This window comes from Palaemon carinicauda, chromosome 26, assembly GCF_036898095.1.
Source record: "Palaemon carinicauda isolate YSFRI2023 chromosome 26, ASM3689809v2, whole genome shotgun sequence".
In the NCBI taxonomy this organism is placed as follows: Eukaryota; Metazoa; Arthropoda; class Malacostraca; order Decapoda; family Palaemonidae; genus Palaemon; species Palaemon carinicauda.
The window spans coordinates 97336870-97354945 of NC_090750.1; the positions used below are offsets into that span (position 1 = coordinate 97336870).

General features: G+C 42.6%; 1 protein-coding gene across 1 annotated transcript in view; it reads left to right on the plus strand.

The window, feature by feature from the left end:
- LOC137620080 (peroxisomal multifunctional enzyme type 2-like) overlaps window positions 1–18076 on the plus strand; it is a 170436-nt gene that overhangs the window by 130685 nt on the left and 21675 nt on the right. The window contains exon 8 of the mRNA XM_068350355.1: window positions 9849–9929. Coding sequence (XP_068206456.1) covers window positions 9849–9929 — 81 coding nt within the window. The remainder of the gene's footprint in view (window positions 1–9848; window positions 9930–18076) is intronic.

The window sequence follows — 18076 nt, forward strand, 5'->3', positions numbered from 1 at the left end:
TTGTGATTGGTTCAAGCGCTGATAGATGACGAATCAGAACTCAAGTTTTGTTATCTAGCCTGTGATTGGTGTTTTGCCCGCATCTCCAACTTCCAGCATCTTTTCGCGGCCACTTTCTCTCCCGCCGTATCGCTGTGTAGACGTTGTTAAGTTTGTGAACTTTAATCTGTGCTGTGCGTGACTGTTTTAAGTTGAACTTTTTGTTGAACTTTCTGTTAAACCCTACTGTACAATGGCTCCCAAGCGTTCTGCTTCTACTAAGGCTGGTAGTGAGCCTAAACGCCACCGAAGGATGATGACGATTGCTGAGAAGGTAACGCTTCTCGATATGTTAAAAGACGGTAGAAGTTACGCGGCCGCAGCCCGCCATTTAGGAATCAATGAATCCACCGTTCGCTATATCAAGAAGGACGAGGCGAACATTAGAAAGACGGCTGCAATCACCTTTAGCAGATCAGCGAAGCGAGTCGTTACCACGCGTAATAAAAAGATCGTACGCATGGAAGGTGCTTTAGCAGTGTGGATTGCCGACTGCCGGAAGAAGAACATAGCCTTGGATACGAACACCATCCGAACAAAGGCTTTGAGCTTGTATGAGAATTTTGCGGCAAAGGAACCTCAAGACAACGATGGCGACCATGCTGAAGAAGATGATGATGTAGATGAACCTCAACCAGGGACATCCACTGATTCCCAGCGTCAGAAACAACGTTTTTCCGCCAGCAAAGGATGGTTCGCGAAGTTTCAGAAACGCTTCGCCCTGAAAAGCGTTTCCCTGCATGGCGAGGCTGCTTCTGCTGACACTGCCGCTGCTGAAACTTACGTGAACCAGACGTTCAAGAATATTATCGCCGAAGGTGGATACAAGCCGGAACAAGTCTTTAATATGGATGAGACCGGCTTGTTTTGGAAGAGAATGCCGTCGCGAACTTTCCTGTTCAAAGAAGAAGCCAAAGCCTCTGGCTTTAAAGCATTCAAGGATCGCGTTACCCTCGTGATGTGTGGCAATGCTGCTGAATTTTTGCTAAAGCCGGGGCTTATTTATAAGTCGAAAAATCCTCGCGCTTTGAAAAATAAAAATAAGAATCTCCTTCCCTTATACTGGATGCATAATCCAAAAGCATGGATTACGAAGATGCTGACCTCCAACTGGTTCCACCAGTGTTTCATCCCGCAAGTCAGCAAATATCTCGTAGAGAAGGGCTTGCCATTCAAGATCCTTCTCCTTATGGATAATGCTGGTGGACACGCAACTGATCTGTCGCATGAGGGCATTCAGGTTGAGTTCCTGCCACCCAACACCACGTCATTAATTCAACCGATGGACCAGGGGGTTATCAGGGCGTTCAAGGCCCTCTACACGAAGAATACCTTGGCGGACCTCGTTGCGTGTGTGGATGCTGCCCAAGATGATGAGGATGAAGATTTTAACTTGAAGGCGTACTGGTGGCAGTACACCATAGCCACGTGCCTGCAGAACATTCAGAAGGCACTGCAAGAGATGAAACCTGCAACCGTGAATGCGAGCTGGAAGAAGTTGTGGCCCCAGATTGTTTACGACGACGAGGGATTTACTCCGTCTGAAATCCAACACTCAGCAATACGCAAATCTGTGCAGTTGGCTGCCATAATTGGAGGTGACGGGTTTGGCGACATAACGACTGAAGACGTCGACGAGTTGTTGGACTGCCATTCCGAGCCGCTAACTGACGCAGACCTAGAAGACCTGACGAAATCGGCAAGTGAAGAAGAGAGTGAAACGCAGGAAGAGACCCAAGAAAATGTTGAAGAAACGGGCTTAACATTAGAACGGCTTGCCAAGGCCTGCAACCATGCGAAGGAGTTGAAAGAAATGTTGCAAGAGTGGGACGAGGATATGGTTTGGTCTATGCAATTCTGCAACAAGATCGATGAAGACATGACTCCCTACAGGATGCTCTTAGAGCGAAAAAAGAAGCAGCGGCAGCAACTTCCGATCACAATGTTCTTCCAGCCTCGCAAAAAAGAGCCAGTTCCTCCTGCTAGTACGCCTTCAGAAGAAATTGAAGAAGTTTCCCAGGAAGAAGTTGAAGAGGTATCCCAGGAAAAGACACCTCCGTCTGAAGAGACGTAAAATACTATCATTGGCTGCACAGTAGAAGACATCATCAGCTTCATCATCATCATTTCTACTGTGCAGCAAATTCATCGCCATCATCATTCAAGTTTTTCTTCAACTTCTTTCGTGGTGAGTACAGTAACAATCTTTATTTTTTACTTTAATATTCTAACATTTTATTATTTGTGCCTGTTTTAGTTTAGTACTGTATGCATTAAGTTAAAGGGAAGGTTTTAAAAGTCTGAAGAGTATACATGTTGTAACCTATCATATTTTTTTTGTTTAAAATTTACATTTACGTACGTAAAACAATCTCTCTCTCTCTCTCTCTCTCTCTCTCTCTCTCTCTCTCTCTCTCTCTCTCTCTCTCTCTCTCTCTCTCTCTCGTAAATTGTTTTCCTGCTTTGCTACGTACAGTATGTACTGTATGATTTTATATAGATACGGTAAATAATATTTGTAATAACATATTTTCTAAAAGCTTTTACTGTAAATATCATTTTTTCAATATTAAACTTACCCGATGATCATATAGCTGTCAGCTCTGCTGCCCGACAGAAAAAACCTACGGGCGGAATACGCCAGCGATCGCTATACAGGTGGGGGTGTACATCAACAGCGCCATCTGTCAAGTAGGTACTCAAGTACTCGATGTCAACATAGAACCAATTTTCTCTCTGTCGTGCCACTGGCAAGACCTACTAAATACGCCGTCCCTAACTGGATTTGTTTTCACAACGATTTGGTGAAGTACACTATTCCAGTTTTGAGCTTTCGATATGCAGGGTTTTTTTTTTTTTCTTCATTTCAAAACTTGAACTCGTTTTGGATAGATTTAATTATGGTGACGAAGAGAGTATGGACTCTCTTTCACTTTTAAATGGCCGACCCTTCCCTTAGACGGAAGTGTGTTTAGGTTTTTGGTAATTTTGCTTAACACGTTATAGTTCTATTTATTTTATATCTCTCCGCCTTTATAGGCCTCTTCGATTAACTTTCCATTCATTATAAACTTATAAAAAATAAATTTTTATGTTTGTTTATATGCGACCTTTCCTAATAGTAGGCGGTCCTAACTTGGAACCGAAGTTAATTAACATTGAGCCCGTTATATCGTATTTAACCTTTAAAGAATTTAATACTTTTTTAATTTTAATGTTTTATGAAAGATTTTCTTTGATAGTCTCGTACTGTTTTCAAAGATGAACTAACGTTTAGTTTTTTAGTCTACGCAGTTGTTGACGTTCAGAACGTTCAACATGCGCTCTATCGTTACGATAGAGAGAGAGTGTATCACGGTTGCACTTTGCAGTAAGAGTAAACCGATTCTAGCGTTTCGTTCATTCTTTCTTAACTTAAATGGTTTAAATTCTAAATTAAAGGAACTTTTTATTTGGAAAACCTTTCAGTTTTTTCCTTTAGCAAATAACATGTTTTAACGATATATAATTGGGCTCTTCTCTCAGGTGCGAAATCAAGAGAGAAGAGAGAGAGAGAGATAGAGACGGAGGGAGAGAGAGGAGAATAAACGTTTCGTTCAAGCGGGTAACGTTGTTCTCGTTTTTTACTCTCCTCCCTAGTCGCTGTAGGGGAAGAAGGTAAAACATTTCTAGGGTTTTATTCTTGTTCCCAGGCTTTGTGCGGTGAGAGATTGTAAACGTAGTTTATTTGATCTAGTGTTTAGTCTCTTTTCCAGCCACTGAATTCTTTATCTTTATTTATGTTTTTCTGTTGCATTGTAAGACTGTTTTCGCAATTACTACCTTTTAATGAAGGATAGGATTGCGTGTTTCAGGTAGAAATCAGTTAAAGTTTCGATTTCAGTGATATAAGTGCAAAACAGAAAATCAAAAGTGATAAAGTGATATGCGCAAAGTGTTACAGTGTTGCGTCCGAGGGTTCGTCTGTTCGTGCCAGTCGTTCACCTAGTCCGGGACCTCTTACAAGCTCCCAAGCCCAGGGGAGAAGTAATGTCGAACGACTTATGGGTTCCACAGGCCTTGATCAACGAACAGACGTTTTTCCCTCCGTGGTTTCGGGCGTATCTACCCAAGATCGCCCCACCCACACAAAGACGAGAGAGCCCATTTATTCCTCGTCTGCGGAAGAGGTTTCTCGTAAGAAACCATGGACCACATCTTGCAGCTTTTTAAGTGCAAGTCGGTCCCTTCCGCGCAAGTCCAACGGCCTAGGTGTAGCCACTGGGTCAGTTCGGACTCGCTGCAGTCATCCGACGACTGCACACCTCCCAAGAGAGGCAAGGTGGTACCGCAACAGGCAGTAACTCCGTCTGTTGCCGCACCAGCTGTTTTAGACCCTCAGTCACAACGGACAGTAGCTCCGTCTGTTGCCGTTTTTGTAGACCCTAAGTGGTCTTTACTGCAGTCTATGCAGACTCAGTTAGCTGCGGTTATGCAGGAGTTTCGTGCGGAGAAGGTTGACACTGCTCCCGTTAGCCTACAACCTGCCACGGTTGTGCGCCCAGCTCACGCTGAGGCTGCCTGCTCCCACACTCCGGCTGCGGAGAGCTCCACCTCCGATGCGCAATCGACCCTGCCAGGCGCATGTTGACGTTAGCCGACGTGCGGCACCCTCCGTTAACATGCGTGAGCTACCGCATCAGCAGTGGGAAGGTGGAGTCAAGCTGCCGTGTTTTGACGCGATGCGTTAGTTTCCGCAACCCACGGCAGTCCCCACCACGCACCACCACTCCGCTTTGGTTGTTGCCTGCTCCCACACTCCGACTGCGGAGAAGGTTGACGATGCACCCGTTTGCCTACAACCTGCCACGGTTGTGCGCCCAGCATGGCTGCCTGCTCCCACACTCTTGTTGTGAGAGCTCCTCCACCCATGCGCAGTCGACCCTGCCAGACGCATGCTGACTCCCACAGACACACGGAGCACTCCGTTGCCGTGCGTGAGCTACCACAAGCTGCCGTGTTTTGACACGGTGTGTCAGCCTCCGCAACCCACTGTGGTTACCGCCACTCGCCCGCAGCAGACTAGTCAGTCAGGAGTTGAGGCTTCCCCACACAGCTTTGGTTGTTGCCAGCTCACAGACTGTCAAGCAGTTACATGACGTTGCCTTCTGGTCTGCTACTAATGCACCAGTGCTGTATGTCCTCACGCCCTGTTGTGGTTGACAGTTCAGTTTTTGACAGTTCACAGACTATCAAGCAGTTACATAACGTTGCCTTCTGGTCTGCTGCTTATGCACCAGTGAGAACCTCACTGAGATAGCCTAGCTTTTCTCGGACATGGTTCCTGTAGATGAGAAAGTGCTGTTCTCCCTCCTACTGATATTCCTTTGAGGACTCTGTCATTTGGAGAGGAGCCTTAAGCTGCTTAGCCTCCTATGGACTTTAATTAAAGCATAACAAGGCTTCCAGGGATGGTAAATGGTTCCGCTTCGGTCGCTAACCCCGTCTGTTGCCACACCTGCTCCCATAGACCCTAATGGGCTTTGTTGCAAGACATGCAGTCCAAGCTTGTGTCCTTGATAGAGGATTTTTTACCGAGAAGAACCTTCTGGCCAACAACCTTCCTACCGGTTGGTTGTGCGCCCTGTTGACGCTGAGGTATCCTACTCGCGTCCGCCAGTTGAGGTGGTTCCTCCACCGATGCGACCCAGTGTGGGTTGCCAGTCGCACGTTGTCGTTAAGCGACTCTCGGAGGTGGTTGTGGACGTTCAGTGTGTCACTAGGAAGACGTTCAACAACCAGCAGAGGTGACTTGTTGTGACACAGTGCGGCAACCTCAGCAACCCGGTAGGGGGTTGACTGCACAACCCAGACAGTCTAGACAGTTTCGGGTTGACGCTGTACTTCCTCACGTCCCCATGGTTGACAGTTCACAGACTGTGCAGCAGTACCATGATATTGTGTCCGGCTCCGTCACGCATCCACCAGTGCGACCGGATTCAGCAAGTCAGACGTTGCCCTCTCCGTTGCCGTTTCCTCATCAGTTTCGGATGAGGAACCCTCTGATGAGGACTTTGCTGAACAAGACGATCAACCCCCAGCCCTGCTATCCATCCAGAAGATGCTGTAGAAGGAACGCTGCCCTGTCAGGCTGTGGATGAGTCTGGTTAGGACACTGTCATCCGTGGTTCATTTTGTGTCACTTGGAAGACTACACCTCCGTCCTCTTCTGTATCATCTAGCTTTTCACTGGAAAAGGACAAGACGCTAGAAGCGGTCTCGATCCCGGTTTCCGGAAAGTTAAAGTCTGGTCTGACTTGGTGAAAGGACTTTATCAACCTTTGAAAGGGTCTTCCCCTGACTGTTCAGACACTCAACCACGTTCTCTTCTCGGACGCATCGGACGTAGGCTGGGGTGCGACATTAGGCGGTAGGGAATGCTCGGGATTATGGAACTCGAGTCAAAGGACAATGCATTTCAACTGCAAGAAGCTACTGGCAGTACGTCTGACCTGGAAAAGCTTCAGGTCTCTCCTTCAAGGCAAAGTGGTGGAGGTGAACACGGACAACACCCTGCTTTGACGTACATCTCCAAGCAAGGAGGGACCTACTCTCTGACATGGTACGAGTTCGCAAGAGACCTCCTCACCTGTTCAACAGGTCTAGACTTTTCACTAGTAACGAGGTTCATCCAAGGCAACTTGAATGTCATAGCAGATTGTCTCAGTAGGAAGGGACAAATAATTCCAACAGATTGGACCCTCCACAAGGATGTATGCAAGAGACTTTGGGCCACCTGGGGCCAGCCAACCATAGATCTCTTTGCAACCTCGATGACCAAGAGGCTCCCAATACTTTGCTCACCTATCCCGGACCCAGCAGTAGTTCATATAGATGCCTTTCTACTAGATTGGTCACATCTAGATCTATATGCATTCCCTCCGTTCTAGATTGTCAACAAGGTACTGCAGAAGTTCGCCTCTCACGAAGGGACAAAGTTGACGCTAGTTGTTTCCCTCTGGCCCGCGAGAGAATAACTCACCGAGGTACTTCGATGGCTAGTAGACGTTCCCAGAACACTTCCCCTAAGGGTGGACCTGCTACGTCTGCCACGCGTAAAGAAGGTACTCCAAGGCCTCCACGCTCTTCGTCTGACTGCCTTCAGACTATTGAAAGACTCTCGAGAACTAGAGGTTTTTCGAAGGAGGCAACCAGAGCGATTGCTAGAGCAAGGAGAACATCCACCCTTAGAGTCTACCAATCGAAGTGGGAAATCTTCCGAAACTGGTGCAAGTCAGTATCCGTATCCTCGACCAGTACCTCTGTAACTCAAATAGCTGACTTCCTCTTATATCTGAGGAAAGAACGATCTCTTTCAGCTCCCACTATCAAGGGTTACAGAAGCATGTTGGCATCAGTCTTCCTTCACAGAGGCTTAGATCTTTCCAACAATAAAGATCTACAGGTCCTCCTTAAGTCTTTTGAGACCACGAAGGAGCGTCGTTTGGTTACACCTGGTTGGAATTTAGACGTGGTTCTAAGATTCCTTATGTCAGACAGGTTCGAACCGCTTCAATCAGCCTCCCTGAAAGATCTCACCTTTAAGACTCTTTTCCTGATATGCTTAACCACAGCTAAAAGAGTCGGTGAGATTCATGCCTTCAGCAAGAACATCGGATTCTCATCCGAAACGGCTACATGTTCTACAACTTGGTTTTCTAGCCAAACACGAGCTGCCTTCTCGGCCTTAACCAATATCGTTCGATATTCCAAACTTATCGTATGGTTGGAAATGAACTAGAAAGAGTCTTATGTCCTGTAAGAGCTCTTAAGTTCTATTTTAAAAACCTTTACGAGGCCCGTCTGAAGCTTTATGGTGTTCAGTTAAGAATCCATCTTTGCCTATGTCAGAGAATTCTTTATCCTATTTTATCAGACTGTTAATACGAGAAGCTCATTCCCTTCTGAATGAGGAAGACCAAGCTTGGCTGAAGGTAAGGACACACGAAGTTAGAGCTGTCGCAACTTCCGTGGCCTTTAAACAAAATAGATCTCTGCAAAGTATATTCGACGCAACCTATTGGAAAAGCAAATCAGTGTTCGCGTCTTTTATCTTAAGAATGTCCAGTCTCTTTACGAGAACTGCTACACTCTGGGACCATTCGTAGCAACGAGTGCAGTAGTGGTGGGGGCTCCACCACTACAATTCCCTAATTCCAGAACCTTTTTAATCTTTCTCTTGAAATATTTTTGGGTTGTCCGGAAGGCTAAGAAGCCTTTCGCATCCTACTTGATTTGGCGGGTGGTCAAAGTCATTTCTTGAGAAGCGCCTAGATTAGAGGTTTAGAGGAGGACCTTTAGTATGGGTTGCAACCCTTCATACTTCAGCTCCTAGGAGTCGCTCAGCATCCTATGAGGATCGCGAGGCTCAGTAAGGAAGACGTACTTAAAAAGGCAGAGTAATTGTTCAAGTCGTCTTCCTTACCAGGTACTTATTTATTTTATGCTTGTTATTTTGAATAACTGCTAAAATGAAATACGGAATACTTAGCTCATATAATGTCAACATGTAATGCTGGTCTCTACCCACCCCCCTGGGTGTGAATCAGCTATATGATCATCGGGTAAGTTTAATATTGAAAAATGTTATTTTCCTTAGTAAAATAAATTTTTGAATATACTTACCCGATGATCATAAATTAAAGGACCCGCCCTTCCTCCCCAATAGAGACCCAGTGGACAGAGGAGAAAATTGGTTCTATGTTGACATCGAGTACTTGAGTACCTACTTGACAGATGGCGCTGTTGATGTACACCCCCACCTGTATAGCGATCGCTGGCGTATTCCGCCCGTAGGTTTTTTCTGTCGGGCAGCAGAGCTGACAGCTATATGATCATCGGGTAAGTATATTCAAAAATTTATTTTACTTAGGAAAATAACATATTTATCACTTTCATCATGCGCGTTAAATGCCTTCTTTGTTCTGAGCGTGGTTGTTTACTGAGCGTACTTTATGACGCCGTCGTTTCAGGCGGCATCATAAAGAAAAACATTTCATTTGGAAGTCCTAAGAAAAATTAAGTAAAACATTGGTAATAACAAAATCAACATACAGTACTGTATAATCAATATAATCGATGCAAAAACTAACCTATACACAGATGTGTACACTAAATGCGTTTGTTTCTTCATTATGATCAGAGAAACGTAAACAAAACATTGGTTGCCATTTTTTATCGTGCTTTTTGGCGTGTTTAGGAAACGCATGATATAAAATCGCCTTTATTATTTGTGCCTGTTTTAGTTTAGGGTACTGTAGTACATGCATTAAGTGTTCTGTACATTAAAGGGTAGTTTGTTAACAGAACTACGTACAAGGGAAGGTTTTAAAAGTCTGAATATACATGTTGAATAAATAGGTAAATATGGTGTCACTACTTCGCGGATTTTCACCTATCGCGGCCGGGTCTGGAACCTATCAACCGCGATAAACGAGGGTTCACTGTATATTATTTTAAACTGAGACATAACATGGATGCATGACCAGAAAAACAATTTTGAAAAATATGTGCAGTTCCTGCATAAGGTTATGGCTGTATGGAAGTTGCCTAATGTAGGCTTAGATTATTGCTATATTTTATCTGGATTTCTCAGAAGTCCAATCCCACCTTGGACCTGTAAATGTGAATAAAAAAAAGGTTGTTGTATCGGATCATTATTTATTGTACCCTATTTTTTTCATTTATATTGGCTATGACATAAATTCTAATTTGGCAGTTACATATATGATGACATTAAACTTGACTGACTAGAATATGCTTTGTTTCAGGGACTACAAGACCTGAGCACAGAGCCAGCAATTAAATCAAACCCAACTTCAGCCTCAGGTTCAATGGAAGTAACAGGTCCTGTAAGTACCAATTATGTTCATGGGTGTTTCATTCAATATAGAAAACCAAACCTGCTTGAGGTTAGGATACACTTATTTGATAGTACCTTCAATTGAAAATTGCATTGTTATTTCACAATGACTTTTTAACATCTACAGAACTTGATTGAAAGGGTGAAAGTGAATTAGTAAAAGAGAAAATAATATTAACTTCTTTTATGTGCCTTTGAGTAAAACGTTAAAAGATTGGTGCTTGCCGTTGATACATGTTGATTGGTGATAGATATGGGAAGTTATCAAGTGTTTTTAAAAGATTGAAATTTAGAAAATGCCTCTTCTCTTCTGCTTTGAGGTCTATTCCTGCTGCGCCTCATCTCTGTTCAAAAGAGGTTCCTTTTTTCCCAGTAAAGAAAGAACCATTGTAACTGATAATCCATTTAATCAAGAAATAAAAAATTTTCTCTCCTACATTAACTCTTAAGACATTCTAAGCTGTACTAGTTATACTATCTGGATCCTTCTCGGTCTTTTGTTTGCTTTTTAAGTAAGATCAAGATCCTATATCCAAAATAAGTTCATATGGCACATGTAGTGGATAACTCTTCCAACTTTTTCCCTCACCTGATGATGCCTTCCCAATTCCCCATTAAGTGTAAATTGTTTAATGCCATCAGGAAAAAGTTTGATAAGGTCTTGAGCAAGCCTTTTTTTTTTTTTTTTTTTAACTTTATGCAAAGTTCCCCCTTCCTTAACTTGGCCATGCAGTTAGAGCTCATTCCTACTCCATGAAGGAACATCTTTCTCTAGTTCTGTCTTCTATGTCCACTGAAAACTTATTTCTCCTACTGGTGGAGTTAAGGAAAATGAAAGCTGTATTCTCTTGTTTGCAACAGAAATGGCAACTGGGGATACTGTTAAGCTGGCAGGGGGACAGGGCTTCCCCGCTACCTTAATTTCTTCAATAATCGTTTCCATCTTTCACCTAGTAACTTGTTTATTTTTTCCAAATTATTTTACATAAATGATCACGGATTTATTAATTTCTTCAATTGAATTTTGGTTAATGGAAAATGTTTACTTGAACTAAGAATATTTTGAATCAGTTTTACTCTGCTGAAGTGCTTGGACGTCCCTTTTACAGATTCCTTTCTGGGAGTAATCTTCATAAATATTAGTTCTTTCGTGGACCTTCCTCCAATTTTACCCACGCCTCGTGTCTCCGAGATTTGGTCATTTTTCAAGTGCCTGGATTGCAAGTTGGCTGATTCTATAAATGAATTCATACATTTCTTTTCTTGTGCAGTCTTGTAAAGAAGGGTACAACTTAGCAAGTGAGTTACCAAAGGACAAAAAAATTGCCTCTTATCCTGTCTGACATTAGGTCCTCTTTTTGACAAAGCTAGCCAAAAAAATTCTAGCAAAGTCTATTAGATATTTTGTACAAGACTCCAGTTACATCCAGACCATTTTTTGTCTTTGATATCTTCTATGACTCTAAAATCTAAGCAACCCCACTCCTTAACCCTTTCTCCTTTCCTAAAAAAGATGGTTTTTAAGAACACCTATGACATCTGGAGAGCCATCCCAATAAGTCCAATTCCTCAGGTTTTTGGGGAACATTAGCATCTTTTAACGACGTAGCCTTCCTTAGTGGAGTTTCCAATAGCCCTCCTTGGCTACAACAACCCATAAAAATCATGACTTCAGGAAGAAGTGAAGTAAGATCTGTAGCATATACAGAAAAAAATCGAGACATTTCCTAAGACAACCCCAGTATTTTACAACTGCACAGTCCTGATTTCCAAAACCTCTAAAGATTGGAGGCCAGTCAAAGATGTGTTTAACCTCAAAGGTTTCCCTCCCTCCCAAAGTACATGATGAAGATAATCTCATCAGCTCTTTCATCTGTGCAAAATAATGATTTGATGTTATCCCTACACCTCTCTTCTCTATATTTTCACATCCCCATTCATTCAGATTTGAGGAATTTCATAAGATAGGTTTTTATGGAAAAAAAAAACTATCAATTAAGCATCACGATCTTCAGCCTAAGAACTGCTCCAAAGGTCTTCAAAAGAGTCAGAACTCCAGTCGTGAAGTAGCTCCATTTCCTAAGCATATGAGCTATTCTATATCTCGATGACTTTTCAATCCATGGAATTTCCTTCCTAAAGGTCTTGAGGGTTGAGGGAAAAGTTTTAAATCTTTTGACCACCCAGGGGTTTAACTTTTATTTTTAGAAATGTAAACGAATTCCAGTTTAGAATTTTGTACATTAAGTTGTTATAAGATGGTGTTGGTATTTGATGATTTTTTTTCTAGTTGTAAGAAATATACTTTTATGGATTATAAAGTTTGAAATATCCTTTCTGTCTAAGAGTCCAGTTGCTGATTAAGTTAGGGGAAAGTTTGTGTTTTGGAGCTATTGTCAGTAAGTTTGATTCAAGGAGGTGGGGTTTGTTCTTTACATCCCTCCACAGCATTCCGTGTGTGGGTGTGGACATGGACACCGTCCACACAAGAGACTGAACAGTCTAAAACTTAGCAGTGTTCCACAGTTCCATGGCTGACACTCCATTAAACTTTCCATATTTGGGCCAATTTTTCATTAAAATCATCAATCTATACCAAGAACATTTGAAACTTTTCCAGGCTGGGTCATCAACAATCATATCACTATCCTTCAAGAGAAGTCCATTCAGTCCTTATATACAGTATAAAAGCATGGTCATTAATTATCAGTTTGGGAGATCTACATAGCAGTCACCTCCTTATGATCAATTGGAAACTGGATTTCTAAAGGAAGAATTACAGCCAGCCTGAAAATAAAAAAAAAATAAAAAAAAATGCTTTTCAAACACTACTACCTAACTAAACTATCACACTATAATTAAGATAAACAATAACTGATTTTATCATTTACAACCACACGAAGCAAAGATGAAATGATACTGACTGATAAATAAACGAAGTCACTACCAATATGATAAATGGTGAATAATTCTAGCATTCGAAATGATAACGTGCTACTGCTGCAGTCAGTAAAAAAAAAAGAAAAAAAAAAAAGTAATCGCTCAAGATTTTCTCTGTTGTCCTAACATATCTAACAAAACGTGCAAACAACAAACCTTCAACCATTCTAACGTTCTTACTCACTACAATCATTACTGTGCACTAACTACCTCTTTCGCTCGTTGGCTTTTCTTCTTGGGCTGTGAATGATTTGGCAAACCAAGCCAAGACAACTAGTAAAGAAAAATGCAAAAAAAAATCACTCCATATTCCTACCACCTTACTTTGCCAAATATTTTCATACAACTGATTTTTCTTTATTACCCAGTTAAAGTCTGCTTTGAGTAATTAGGCCTTCATATATTCTCTCATTTACCTCTTCCATGTCGCTATCATACGTTGCATATTTACGACTTCCCTTTATGCTACTAACTCAACTACTTCATTATCACCCAGTCCTAAAATATCCCTCGTTTCCATCACCATTGCATCAAAACTATTTTCTACTCGGACATAAGAATTATTTTATTACTTATCATTCACTTTTTTATCTCTTGCATTGGTCATACTTTTGTTAAGTTTCTATAAAATAAAGCCACACAGATTATAAGTATCATTCATACCCAGCCACCTTTTAACTGAATCAATACATTTATCTTCCATAATCACATGCATGTTTACACTTCTTTGTCAAGCCTATTCTAATTCCCACCTTTTCCTAAAAATTATTCTTGTGTTCTTTTCCAATATTTTTTTTTCACAAGCTTTATATTTCTTCCATACTCAGCTAACATCAATTGCTTATCCTCCAATCATAGCTTCTCCCCTATTCTGGGTTCATACCAATTCATTTTCAACCATTTATTCCTTTCATTCTCCTGAATATATCCTTTCACTTTCTTTCATTTGCGAAACTGGTTTTGATGCCCACTAACTTCTTATGCACCACCATCCACTTGAACAACCAACATTTAACACTTTATACAGACCTTCCAATTTATCAAGGACCTTATTAACATTCATTCTACATTTTTCAATAACTTCTTTTAATACACTCTCTCCAACTTTGCAGCTTTCAAACCTCTCATTCACTTTCTTCCAGACATCTTTATCATTGTCGGTCAAACCCACCATAGGTCTTACCATATTTTCAAAATTCAATATAAATTTGAACAGAGACATACTTGTACTCTTGAGCACTGTTGCATAATATGCCCACAACGTATGCCCTTCATATAAATCCCAATCATTATAATACGTTGTGTACTCATCATTTACAAAATTTCAGTCATTGTTTTCATAGTTCTTTCAGCAAAATAATTCGCGCTTGGCATACACGGAGTCGAATACATGTGATCACTACCCCATTCTCTTATCATCTGCTCAAACTTCCATCCAATAATTACTGCACCATTATCACTTACCTTGTCGCAGGCTTACATTCACACACACATCGCCAACATCACTTGACTAACCATGCTCACTTCTTAATATGTACGGTATACGTAAATTTACTCATGTGATCTCATTCCTACATGTCCTGTAGCAGTCAGAGGCAATGAAACACAACCAATCACAAACATCTCAAACGGTTCTTTCATATGTATTCTCAACACATGCGGACTAGGATGCACTTGCTGATACTTGTGTTTCTGGAATTTCTAACAGGTAGGCTTTACATCCCTTAAAATTTTACTCAGTCCAGGTGTAAACAATCTCTCTTGCATGTACTTCCAAAATTTATTCTTCAACATATGCCCATAACTGTCATGTACGAACAAACACACACTTAAAGCCACTTGCATCAGAAATACAAGGACATATATATTTTTATCCACTTACTTGTGCAAAAAATAAACTTTATTCTCACACTAAATGAATCATTTTGCCAACTTCTTATACACTTCCAAATCATATGGCCCTCCTTCTATCCTAATACCATATGGATACATTAACGTAACATTAATTTCCAAGTATTCGTCGTGCATTTCTTCCACTTCTTCTTTAGTCAACAAATCATTTTTGCTTTTCGTGATATCAATCATTTCAACAAATTTGCCTTAAATACATCATTATCCTCAATTACTATCACCTTGCAGCCATTCTTCATGAGCAGTCCATTACCAATATCGGCTGACACATCATTCAGTCTCCAAAAATCCATTCTGATTTGGAAACAACTAGGCATTTCTTTCTCACCCATTACAGTAAAATTATGTAAAACTTTCTCACTCCATAGTTTCATCTTTAATAACACCTCTTCCTAAAATAAAGCAAATTTCTCCCCTTACACTGCCTTTTTCACTTCCCAATTATAGTCATACCTCTCAATTTCCCTAATAACTATTCACTAATGATACTATTGCACCCATGTCAATCAGACTGCAATATTCACTTTATATATATTCACATATGTCATCCTTCCCCCTTGCACATCATGCATGCAGACATTTACCCTCCTGTTGATACTGTCTTGTACATCGCAAGTATTATTCTCGTCTTCATATTTGCTGTCTTCCATACCCTCATGCCTTACATTCAAGTCACTCCCTCAGTAATCATTCTCACTCAAGAACTGCAACATTTCCTTCTACATTCGATCCCTAAATTATGTTCCTTTTAATAATTATGTTCTCTGTATTTATCAGTCGATTTCATCCCAAATAAAAATGCACTGTTACATCATACAACATATTTATCTTTTATTATCTCATGATAATTCCCTTTCAAGCACACTACTCTCCTCCTCACCTACTATTTCCTTCTTTGCTTCATTCATCACGCCTGTTTCAGCTCGTTTACACTACCAGGAATTTCAATATTCAAACCCTTCACTAGTATAATCCTTCTTGTTTCCTTTTAGGAAGCAGCAACTAGGTCTTAACAAAAAGACTGGCTGGACATAACTGGTTTATTAACATGACAAATGGTTGAGGATATCAATGACATAAAATGGCAATGTTCTGGCAATCAATGGACTAAAACTCTTATGTGGAACGTCAACCTCATTCCCAAGGGAGCAGAGTATCATAAATCACATCATGCAATTTTTCTTATAGGCCATAATCTGAAGGGGCAGAACCTCAAAAACCACCATCAAACCATTCCTGTCGTAAAAATGACTACTAAACTTTGTTTTCAAATACAAACTGAGGTGTTAGAAAACAATCATGCAATTATGGTTTCATCATTGCTTGTCCAGTACAGAGCATAGTTCATAAGCACTTGCTACCAGGCCTAGAACTTAATACGCATGCTCAAGGATCACTTTGGGAACAGAGCAATGATAAAGTTTGCAAACTGATGGAGGGGAAATTTAATTTATAGTAGCATCCTGACTATGGGTTGGTTTGCGTTCCTGCATGATGATAGCAAAAAGTATGAAAAGGATGAAAAGCTTAAGTGGAAAGCCTTCTATTTAAGAAATCATAGTTTATGATGTTATAAATAGATGTATATTTTGAAAATTAGTTTGTTCCAACACGAATACTTACCTCGAACTACTTTCTTAGGAGTTACCTGTAACCTCCTCTCTACCGACCAGAGTTTTTGTGTAGTGTACCCCCCACCCTGTTTTCTAAGGAGGCCTACCCCCGGCATTAAGGAATGTGCCCCGAGGGTAGGCTTATCGTAGGTTGATGTCCGGCCGGGTCAGCTTCTTCTGTAAGTTCTCTGGTCGCGACGTGTGAACACGTCGCCCTCATTCTCTATCGATCCTTTGTGTGCGTTCTAAGTGCCCCACGTGTTCCCCGCGTGGTAACTTGTGTTTTCCTGTGTACTTTTCCCGGGTGTTCCTGTGTGTTCACCTTCCACCCGTGTGCTTACCCAGTGTATTCCTTGATTCCCTTCGTACTTGTGTCTTGCTTGTGTGCATTATGGAGCAAATCCACCGTTGTCCGGGGCCTAGGGCCGGTAAATCGTGTGGAGCGTTCCTCTCCAAGCCTGAAGTGGACCCTCACTCCCTTTGCTCCTCCTGTAGGGGAAGGGTTTGTTCGTCAGCAGATACGTGCCCCGAGTGTATAGGCTGGAGTGATATCCAGTGGGTACGTTACGGTACGAAAAAGAGAAAATCGGCTAAACATTCCCCCAGAAAAGCTAGTGTTACTTCGCCGCTACCATCACCCAGTGAGAGGTCCGACGGGGCCTCTGTTTCGCCGTCCCCTACACAGAATAGGGGACGAGGTAAGTCTGTCGTAGAGAAGGAACACGACCTTCCCCAAGAACCTAGTGAAAGTGCAGTGCCGATTGCGGGCCCTTCTAGGGCTAGTGAAGAACCCAGTAGTGCGTCCGGAGAGTCGGCCCTTGTGCTTGGGGGGCACGTGTCCTCCGATGACCCCTTGTGGGGTAGTAACACGGTGTCTGTGTCTTCGCCGCCCTCGTGGGCCTGTGCTTCAGGGTCTTCGGTAGGCGGAAACAACCAGAAGAAGTTACGATCTTCGGGTAATGATGCCTTCGGTTGGAGGCTTCCAAAGACGCCGGGTAGGTCACCCTTAAGGATGGAAGTGGCCCTGGACCCCTGGCTCCCTAGCATGGAGCGCCTTGAATCGTTCCCGGCCCCCCTCACGGAAGTCCCCGAAGATTTCCTTCAGCTGTCGACCTCGGGCACTCAACGCGTGAAGAAGTCCCCCGCGGTTCCCGCTACCGGCCGACATACAATAAGTACAGTGTCGTCGGGTTCGTTGGATGATTATTTCTCATCGGGGGAGGAAGTCAGGAGAAAACACCGTCGTCGGAGGGAGCGGTCCAGGAGCAAGCGATCCCGTTCAAGGTCGCGCTTCAGGTACAGTAGCAAGCGCTCCCGCTCCCCAGGACGTAAGTATAGGAGGAGTAGGTCTCCTGATGGCGACTGAGTCTTCGTACCCCGGGACTCAAGGGTGCTTTGTTCCCCGGACCGCCGGTCCAGAGAGTGTTCGCCAAGGATGCCGTCCTCAAAACACGACCTTGACCCTCGCAACCAAGCTCGCAGAAAGGACTCCACAGGAAGGCTTAAGTCGTCGAAGCCTCCGGTTCACCCTGCCCAGCGGGGGGAAACGCGCTTCTTGTCAGGCGGCCTGGCCGAACCAGCCCAGCTGGTGCGGCCTTCGGGTCGGAAGGAACGGTTCCCGCTGCCGGGTCAGCCCACGGGAACCGCGTCCTCGGCACCCAGAGCCCTTGAG